Below are 10945 nucleotides of genomic sequence, written 5' to 3'. Positions count from 1 at the left end.
CACACACACACACACACACACACACACACACACACACACACACACACACCCCTCCTACAAATAGCACTCCTAGGTTACCTTTCCAACAAAACACCTACCTGACAAACCAGAGAAGCAGTGGTTGTTTTGCCAACACCTGGAGGGCCTGAGAGCAACGCTGCTTTAAAACTAGAGCCATCATCTTTGCCAGCAAATTTACCAAACTTTGCTGCTAGGAAAAAAGAAGTTCCAGAGTGTTAGCCTATATTACCTAACAGAAAATGAACAATAATTGTGTGTAAACTTAGCACTCAATGCAGTTCTAAATCTGTAAAATATGTTCTACAAAATAGAAACAATTGTTTCTAGAGTATTTAGTAAATTTTTTTTTCCATACCTTAATGCTACCCAAAATGAAAAAGAAAAAAAAAGTGCTTAAAACTTTGATTTGAAAAAAAAAATGTAGGAGTCTCCTTTCCCAGAAAAGCAGAGGTCACAGAGTGGACTACTTGGGTTCTGGTCCTTGGGTTCTTACCCACTTGAAAAACTCCAGAAGTGACTTAAGGTCTCTGTGCCTGTCTCCTTCTTTGTAAAGCAAGGGTAATAACAGCTAAGTGCCTGGTCAGCGTGTCATGAAGACGGACATGCTGAGCAGAACTATCTGCCTCAGTTAACAAGCACGATCACAGAAAGAATGAACTGAAGGTGTGGTGTCTGAACTATTTCTGCACTGTTCAACACCTGAAATTCTTCCTCCCCTCATCAGCTGGGTGCCTGCACACACATGTGCACCACACACACAGTGAGAGCGGTCACGCCTGCTGCACGCAGGCCTGGGCAGAGGGTTCATTCGCCTGAACCCTTAGAAAGTCTTCTCCAGCACACAAAGTACATACACTCTCACTTAAGGTAGATTTTATGTAGCTTAGCTCCTATATCAGTATAACTCTAGTATCTGATATAAATTTACTGGCATTTGTCTCCAGACATTAACAATTCACTCATCATTCTTGGAATTCACTGTGAAGTGCAGGAAATTTTGCCTTATTGTTTTTCAACAATATCCCTGTGATTAAAGCTCAAGGAAACACTACTAACATTTGTGATCCACTCTCAATTCTAATAATACTTTTCATTTTCCATGACAAAAATATACAATCAATACAAACAAGTGCAGCTCAGATGCATCAGGCCTACCAAAAGCCAATATGGCACTGGAATTTTTTAGGCTGCTCTTCCTTAAGCACACCTCAGCTTTTTATTTGCTTTCTTCCTGCAAGTCCCCCAATACATTCAGCAATCTTGCTCTCAATTTTCTTCCTATCTTGGTACATGTACTTTGTCCCACCCCAGGCCATCTATACCTAAGGTGAAAACCCTTTCTTGATTTTCAATGTGAGCTTAGAGCTTTCTCCGTGCAAGGACGAGCACACACATCCTCACTCCTGACCTCACACCCGCATCCCCTTAGCATCCTATACTTACCCCAATTTACAGTACTTAGCACCATGCATTTTAACTGATGGCTCATAAATCTCCCTCGCTGAGTGTAGGTGCTAGAGGGCTTGTGTTATGCTCACAACAGCACCTCAAGGGTCTAGTGTCACACCAGAACTCAAGAGCAAGGTCTCAATAAATGCTTGAGAGGTGAATGAGCCAACTATTAGACCTCTTCACCTATGTGCACATATGTGCACAATTATGTGATCTCACACACACACACACACACTCACACACACACACACACACACACAAACAAATGAGTGAAGCTGTAAAATCACCGTGTTTCTTCTCTTCGGATGGGCTCTTGTGCCAGGTCTGGAGCCAGCGTAGGAGCTTTTTGGCACAGCTCTGATCACCTTGCTGTCCAATTATGGACTTGAGTGAAGTTGGCTTATATTTATCCACCCAGAGCAAATTTTCCACTTTGTTTTCACTGCTGCCATCAGCCAAATTCCTAGCCCTGAAGCCACCATCTGTCTCTTCAGCCACCTGTTCCTTGAAGTCCAGGCCTTTCCGAAACACACTTGATTCCTTGTTTACTGACTTTATAGAGCTGCCCCTTTGGGGAGTCACTTTGTTCTTTTTAGATTCTGATTCCTTCTTCTTTGTTGGACTAATTTTTCTTTTTCCTTGGTTGTTTTTTTGGGGTGTTCGCTCGAATTTGGACTTCTCTTTCCTCATCTTGAAAATTGCAAAAGTGAGGAAAAAAGAAGCCTGATGAGATATGCAGAATTTCTACCCTGATAAATGTATTTTAGAGGCAAGCCCGACACACAACCTGGACTTGTCCATTTACAATGAACCCTGAAGTGTGTGGGAATCACCACCCTCCAAATTTCCTAAAAATTAACAATCATACCAAAGCGCACCCAAATACAATTTTTGAAAGTGAGAACAGAATAGATTATTTTTAAGTAGTAACATATCTGAACATCAATATGAAGAAAACAAAGATTAAGAGACTTCACAGTTTTATGACTAGTTAAAAGTTAATACTGCCTTACACTAAAAAGCTTCTGTAGAGCAAAAGAGACAGTGACCAAGACAGAGAGACATTCTACAGAATGGGAGAAAATATCTGCATACCACACAACCGATAATAAACTGATATCAAAGATCTATAAAGTGCTTACACAAATAAACAAAAACAAACAATTCAGTCAAAAAAATGGGCAGAATTGCTTAAGAGCTATTTCTCCAAAGAAAAAATGCAAATGGCCAATAGGCATATAAAAAATATGGCCTTCCTTGGTGGTGCAACAGGTTAAAGTGCAGCACTGTGAAGCTAGCTGCAGTCCTTTCAGTGTAAGTTCAATCCCCTGCCCAGGAAGTGGCTCACATGGCACAGCGAAACTCTCCTTTCTCACCCACTGCTCCCCTCTGCAGTGTACTGTGCTCGGATCTGCCTATTCTGCTACCTGCTCTGTCTCTGGTGAATCCTCTCACTGCCCCTGCACCTCTGTACTCCAGTTCTGTATGCATAGACAAATCTAAAAAAAAAAAAAAAAAGGTGCACTATCATTTATTACCAGGGAAATGCAAATCAAATCCATGAGATACCACTTTACACCAGTGGAGAGGGACCCATATCAAAAAAATCTGTAAACAACAAATGCTGGCAAGGATTTGGAGAAAAAGGACTCTCTTACCCTGCTGGTAGGAATACAAACTGGTCCAGCCACTAAGCAAAACTGTGTGGAAGTTCCTCAGAACATTAAAAGTGGACCAACCCTTAGCAATTCCGCCCTTAGGAATCTACCTAAAGGACATAAAAACTTTAATTCAAAGGAAACCTGCACTCCTCTGTTTACTGAAGCACTATTTACAATAGCCAAGATATGGAAACCCAAAGCCCCAAAACGAATCAATCAAGATGTGATCTAAATACACAATGAATACTACTCGGTGATCAAAAAAGATAAACTTATGCCATTAATGCCAACTTGGATGGAATTGGAAGAGATTATTCTAAGTGAAACAAGTCAGAAGGAGAAAGATAAATACTGAATGGTGTCACTTATCAGTGGAGCATAAGAAAATCAAAGGGTCAGGAAAAAGACAAAATGTCAAGCTGACCACAGACTTCGAGTAAACAGTAAAGGAGAGAGGGATTTAAAAAGGGCACAAGGGACTAAGGTGAGGGTTTACAGATGCTATAATAGTGGGAGAACTATATGTGGGGGAACTATATACAGGGACTACACATAAAGGGAGAACAATGATTAATTTCTTTTTAAGTTAATGCTGCTATAAAAACTTATACACCAACTGTTCACAGGAGCAATAATATAAATACACACACACACAATTTTATCATCATCACCAAAATACTCATCAAATAATGAATGGGTAAACACAATGTTATATATCCATCCATGCACTGGAATATCAATCACCAATAGAAAGGACCATAGTACTGATACATGCTTCAATATAGGTGTCCTTGAAAACATGCCGAGGAAAAGAAACCAGACACACAGGGTCCCATATCACATGATTCCCTGTATATGAAGACCAGAAGAGACAAAGCTATAGGTAGAAAGTAGTGTGCTGGTTGACATGAAGCAGGTATAGGAGTGATATCTGTAACATAACCTTTCAACAACTCTTAGGCAATAACCTTTACAAGCAAATAGAAACGGGAAATTCAGTAAGTAGCTATGTGAGTGTACTGTACTGTCCTTGCCGGTCTTCCTTTGAGAAAGGTAAGGAAATTCACCAAAGACCTCCTGAAGCAGACATTCACTGCTCAAAAGAGGTAGGTAAGTTCATTTATAGTAGAAGGGAAAGTCAGTCTTTTAGCCAACAGGTCTGTATCAACCCAACAAATGTCTCCATGAAACAGGGAAACAGGAAGGTTGCTCTATACCAACTTAAATGAGTCAGGTTGATTTCAAACAGACCTCAGCTTCAGCTGCTATTTCGTACTTGGACTTCTTGCCTGGCAGAGTTCGAATGAGATTCAACAGGCCATCTTCATCAACAATTTTTGTTCCCAAGGCTGCTGCCTGTTGATTAAAAACACAATTTCATTAAAATCTCACCTTAGGCCCTCCCTGGTGGCGCAGCGGGTTAAAGCACAGCACTGAGAATCTGAAGCCACTTCCGCATGAGTTCGATTCCCGCCTGCCGCCTGCCCCGGAGGAGACCACATGGCGAGCCAGACCTCTCCTGACCCGCCCGCTGCTCCCCTCAGCAGTGTACTTCGTCAATCTGCCTGTTCTGCTCCCCACTCTGTCTCTGGTGAAGCCTCTCACCGTCCCTGAGCCTCTGGCCTGTACCCCAGTTCTGTATGAATAAATAAATAAAAAAAAAAATGAAAAAAAAAAAATCTCACCTTAAACTTTAATTCATGAATTAAAAAAAAAAAAAGGTTCTAGGGCCTACTGGGAGTGAAAAGCCACATCTGTAAATGAGATAATGCTGAACTATCAAGCATATTCACTAAAGAAAATGGCAGGTACATCTCCCACGAATGGTGAGGTGGCACATGGCCCCTTTAGTGGGGTGCTGTGCCTTCCCTTTTTCCTGAAAGGGTCAAAGTCACTAGGGCAGACATCCAGCCTGCCACGCCCTCCCCTAGGCTGACTCATGGCAGAAGCTGTCAACCCCCTTCTGCTGCACTAAAAGGGCTCCAATGCATCCATCTTGGTAATGATGACTTCTATCAAAAATCAGAGAAGTCCTCGTTTTTTTCCCATCTTCCTTCTGGCTCTGAATGGCCATGTGACATCTCTAGTCAATGGGACCTAAAATGAAATGTTAAGAGGTGTTTCTGGGAAAACTCTCATAAGGCCAATCACAACCAGGGTGCTGCCCTGCCACTGCTTTGTCTTGCCAGAGTGAGACCACTGCGCCTGACCCGCAGGTAACACTGTGCAGCACAGGGCCAACAGACCACTGCGCCTGGCCCGCAGGTAACACTGCGGCACAGGGTGGTGTGCACAAGCTGAATGTAACGTGATTAAGGACAGAGGCGGAGGATGAAGTAGGCACGCTATACTGCTGAGCTGTAAGCTCCCTTTGCAGCTTTTGAAGTTCTGAAGATAATTTCCTGCCTCCAGAATTCTTGTTAGATTAGGAAAATAAGCAGTTTTTTTTTGTTGTTGTTTAAACCAAGGTTAAGTATTCTGTTACTTGGAGATAAATACAACCCTGCCTAACATCACTAAAAAGGTTTAATAAAAAAACTTAAAATAGTCTAATGTGGCATATACAGGAAGAAAAAGAAAACTGACTGTATCTTCAAAAATACACACTAGAATACTTTAAGAAAGTCAAGTAAATCAGAACTGTGCCTTAAACTGGAAAACCAAAACCCTGGGGTCTAAACCAATGACACTATATGGAGAAGAAATTACTTTCCCCTTTTCTTCTTTCATTCAACTGTAGAAAGGACACAACTACCACTAGTCACATCAAAATCCTGCGAAGGCTAGAAGCTATCTCACGGTGTGGAGAGAACAGCAGTACCTACCTTATCACTCTTAGACTGACCACTGTCACGACCCATGACAAGGTAGTTTGTTTTCTTGCTGACATTTCCTGTTACTTTTCCTCCATAACGCTCAATTAGAGACTTGGCCTCATCTCGTTCAATGGACTCCAGCACTCCTGTGATTACAAATATAAGGCCTTCCAAACAATTTTCAGCTCCCTAAAAACCAAAATGTTCAAGCAGAGAGGAAATTACATGGTAGCTTTCCAAAGAAATATTTGGCACCAAAACAGGAGGAAGTTGATTCTTCTCATTTGACATCATAATCTCAGCATGAAAAATTTGCTGGAAATTCACAGCAAATAAGCAGAACTTGAAATCAATTTCTGATGTAGACAGACATTTAGTAAACTTATAAAATGAGCAATCATATATATATATATATGTTCAAAACAGTTAGCAAATCTTACTGAAATTACCATACTATTTTCATTATTTTTTAAATATTTAAAAAACTTGTTAACTTGCAGGGTTTTAAGTAAACAAGCAAAAGCAATCCACCTACAGAATTTCTCACTATTCAAAAAGGGAAGTTTTAATTCTGAAAGCTAAACAAGAGTTTCCGCTCTTGTCCTCTGCTGCTCACCCAATGATGATAAACCTAACAACCTTCAAGGAACTTAGAGCAACATCAAATTATCTCAGTTGGAAAGATAATTTAGTTACATAAAGGATAATGATCAAAGAGAGCTAGATGGAGAACACATCTAATCTCAATTAAAACCATGTATACTTAGAGGCTTTTTAATTTTTGCAATGGTTCAATAAAATGATACAACCAAGTAAAGTGAAAACTCACTTCCAGTTATTTATTATCCTGTGAATAGAAAACTGAGATCAACACAGCCTTAAAATAGGCATGAAAAGCAGCAGCTGAACAACACAGAAAATGAATCTTTCTTGGAAAAGTAACTATAAATCTCTTAAAAGAAAGAATTTGACTAACATCTCAAGTTCCCTTTAGATCAAAGATCATAAGACTGAAATAGTGCTGAGAACAATTTGTGTACTTAAAATCTCAACAAATTCAAAACAGCCCAAAGTACCAAGCAGTGATTCACAATGTGACCAAACATCCCTAATAAATCAAACAGAAAGATGGAGAGTAAGGACTTTATGCAGTAAATTTTTAAATAATTCTCTGCCTCTGTAAACACAGTAAAAACATCATATATGGACCCACAGCTCTAAGGCCCTTTGTACTCACCTTTGGTATTTCCTTGGAGCCCAGAGCTTTGGGACCTTCTCGATTTAAGTAGCTTCGATAAGCCTGATAGTTAGTCCGTTTCTTTTCAGAATCCTCAGGACTCACAGACTTTGGAAAAAAGGAAATTCAACAAAACCATGAAAAATTCACGTAAAATTACAAAAGATACATGGATAAATAAACATTAGGTCACTTCTGTGTTTGGTCCTGAAATTAACTTAGCTACACAAGTATTCTTAAGTTTATATATACCTAGTTTACAGCATCCCTGAATTTGCCCTTCTCAAACCTTTCTTCATTTAATTGTGTAAAGTGCACAACTCCCACTCATCACATCAAAAGCCTGCTACTTCACTGTGATTCTCTCTCTCAAAAGGCACATATCTTTGGGCAGATTAGATGCATAATCCAAGTTCCCAGCCCCAAGCCAAGAAAACAAAAATGTGTATGTTATTTCAATAATTTGTGTGAATTTTACATTATATCCGTAATATATTCACAAGTATTTTACTTCATTTTTTAAAAAAAAGATTTTAATTACTTATGCATACAAGAACTGAGGCGTAAGCCAGAGGTGCCAGGGATGAAAAGATTCACCAGAGACAGTGGGGAGCAGAGCCGGCAGATCTACTGAAATACACTGCTAAGGGGAGCAGCAGGGTGAGAGAGAAGAGGTCTGCTGCACCATGTAGATCAGCTCTCTGGCTGGGGTTCGAATTCATGCCATAGTGGCTGGCAGTAGCTTGATAGTGCAGGGATTTAACCCACGTGTCATCAGGGAGGCCCCTATCCGTATTTTAATGGAAAACATTAGATTTCTCAAATGTTATAGCTTTACACACCCCTAGAACACAGTCTTATGCCGTGTTCTGATGTGAATATTATATTCGAGAACCCATGGCTTCATAAATAGCTGGCTCGAACAAGAAACATGCTTTACTCAAAAAAACAGACACAAGCTATATTCCATCACTCTCCCTTCTAGTTTAATTGATCCCCTTCCATTTCTCTCAGGGGATTTTACCATGGACACATCTCAGAGAATCCTGGGGGAAGATTTCAAACTATATAGTCTAGACACATCTTTAAGTATCTGATGCAGAGATGGAGGTGGGGGGGATTCCAGATAAATCTAGTAAGAACAGTTACAGAATGGCCCTTATTTTATATTATTTTAGCTTGGAAGCCACCTCAAATTCCTTTAAATAGACAAAATACCATTTCTATATACACAATCCAATCAACAGACTAGGTAAGCTATTGTGTTTATGTTATAAGTTAAATAAGTTATTATGGAATGCTCTTGGAAACTAACCAGACTTTTTAACAGCTCTCAATGCTGGTGTCCATTCAATCATCTGAGGAGCTTAATAAAATATAGTTGTCCAGATATCTGGTCTAGAAAACTGTTTTTAATAAGCTTCACAAGAAAGTTCAATATATAGCAAAGTGGAAAAATTACAACAGTAATTCTAGGAAAAAATAATTATGAATCATCAACAACTTATAAAATAACTCTGAAGTGTACCCACTGATGAAATCCAAATTACTTAACTGAGATTAACTGAATTTAAAGACACTGATGCTCCCAAAACTGATGAAAAGTTGCCTGAATCATTTCTACTCTTAACTTTGAAAAAAATACTATGAAAAAATACAGTGAATATATAACAGTATCATTTGAAAACTTTTTCCTATTAACAAACAGACAAGCCTCCATAAACTGAACATTTAGTATGCCTGAAGAAAAAAATTCACATATAAGTTTTAGTGAAGGAAAATATACCAGAAAGTTAAGTGTTCCCTTAAGCATATTTATTATGCACAATGACCAAACCATCTTGAAATCATTACCATTTCACTGTTCTGGAGTAAAAAATAATGGTGATGAACAGTTAAATACAATATTCTGCTTTTAATTCTAAGTGTCTAAGAAGCTTGTAGGAATAGTGGTTTCCCATTATGAATCTAAGGTAGTTCCAACTTGGAAATCCTGAGACCATTCACTTTATAAGAAAATTTTTGAAAACAGTTCTCTATTACTTTACTGTTTCTTCATTTGTAGATGATTCCTGTATCTCACTACTCATACAAAGTGAAAAAAAAAGTACAAGCAGGACAAATTCAAACCAACACACCACTACGTAAGCAAGGTACTTGTTCTAAATGGCTCGGTATATCAATTCAATAGGTTCTATTATTATCCCCCTTTACCAGTGAGGAAAAAACCAACGCAAAAAGGGGGCAAGTAACCAGACCAAGATCAGCTCCACTCAAAGGCTTGGCACTGATGTAAAACCGGCTCCTGACCCATAATCATCACTCTATCACCCTGCTCTTTTGGCCTCTAAGAACCAGAATTCAATGCTAACACTCCTACTTAATAGGTGGATAATCTTAGAAGTCAAACTCTTTCAGGCCATATCCTTCCTTAAACATATAATAAAAGAATAAACATCTAACACACTTGTTGTGAAGACTACATGAAACACCATATGTGTTAGAACAGTATCTGATAACCTTAACTAGACTCCATAAGTAATGGATAATGAAGCTTACTCATAACCTACATTCTGCAAAAACTTCTAAATAAAATGGTATCTTAGAGTACTATAATGATTTATAAAATTAGAAATGAACTTGAAAACAATCAAGTCCAGATCAACACATAGCCCCCTGAATAGTAATGCACTTTCCAAAAAATTACCTCTTTTTTAGCTGGAGAATTTTTTATTTTCTTGGGTGTTTTTGTCTCTCCTTTCAATTCAATAGCATTTTCTTTTCTTTTTGAAGCCAAAGGCTCTGTCTCTTTATAAGCACTCTCTTCTTTTTTCTTCAGAAGTGCCAATTTGGTACTGGCTTTTGGAGGAGATGGTTCTCTTATTTTATGAGCTGATGACTTGGAATGTTGCTGAGATTCTTTTGAACTTTCATATTTAATTTGCTTCTTAGGACTACAGTTCTTCCTTTCATCTGAAAATTGTTCTGCTTTTACTAGAAAGAAAAGACTAATAGTTAGTTTGGAAAATGATACCCCAAATGAAGATTATTTCAACTGTGCAATCTTAGTGGTGAATAGTGTAAGGCAATGTCATAATGTACACATCAACATGCTAGTTCTTTTGTTTGTACAGCACATTTTTTAAATTAAATGCTTTTATATTACTTCTTTATATAACCAGTTCAACTTAAGAGATTATTTTTTTTAATATAAAGTTCTCATTAGCTGAAAAAGATGGGAAACTTCATTTAAGGACATGGAGAATATCAATGACCTAAATTTACAAAAAGAAAACTTACTGAATTGGGCACACAACAACTCAGCAATTTTAATGTAAAATGAGAGCCCAAAATCCTGAGATTTCAACACTAAAGGTACTAAAAGAAGAGATTTACTTATGGGATTAAGACCATCTACGTTAACAGTTACTAGCCATCAAGACCACTAAAAAATAACAATTACTAACAATCAGCAGACGGATTTCAGATAATCTGGACCTCTTTGAGGGTAACTCTCAAGTGAAAAGCTAAGAAGATCCAGTTCCCTGATTTCTGTCAGTTAAGTCCATATGCTGTACTGTACTTATAAATTAACATAAAGCTAACAGCTGTCATACATTTCTCATGAGAAATCAGAGCAGATGAGCATTCCGTACAAGCTAACATCCAACTAGCTTTCAAAAGATCTCAATAGAACATACTTTAATAGGCCTGAGATGGTTTTATCTGCCTAGTAAAGAAAATTCTTAAATAGAACA

General features: G+C 38.4%; 1 protein-coding gene across 2 annotated transcripts in view; it reads right to left on the bottom strand.

Annotated features, from left to right (window-relative positions):
- RFC1 (replication factor C (activator 1) 1, 145kDa) overlaps positions 1 to 10945 on the bottom strand; it is a 62868-nt gene that overhangs the window by 13831 nt on the left and 38092 nt on the right. Inside the window, exons 9-14 of one of the 2 annotated variants that reach the window (XM_004681348.2) lie at positions 9895 to 10181; positions 7188 to 7295; positions 5960 to 6139; positions 4386 to 4490; positions 1761 to 2163; positions 99 to 211 (exon numbers count right to left, since the gene is read on the bottom strand). In XM_004681348.2, coding sequence (XP_004681405.1) covers positions 99 to 211; positions 1761 to 2163; positions 4386 to 4490; positions 5960 to 6139; positions 7188 to 7295; positions 9895 to 10181 — 1196 coding nt within the window. The remainder of the gene's footprint in view (positions 1 to 98; positions 212 to 1760; positions 2164 to 4385; positions 4491 to 5959; positions 6140 to 7187; positions 7296 to 9894; positions 10182 to 10945) is intronic. The other variant, XM_004681349.2, reaches the window with a different exon arrangement.

This window comes from Condylura cristata, unplaced genomic scaffold, assembly GCF_000260355.1.
Source record: "Condylura cristata isolate star-nosed mole 26May11 unplaced genomic scaffold, ConCri1.0 scaffold00012, whole genome shotgun sequence".
NCBI classification, from domain to species: domain Eukaryota; kingdom Metazoa; phylum Chordata; class Mammalia; order Eulipotyphla; family Talpidae; genus Condylura; species Condylura cristata.
This window is presented reverse-complemented; position numbering and strand designations above follow the sequence as displayed.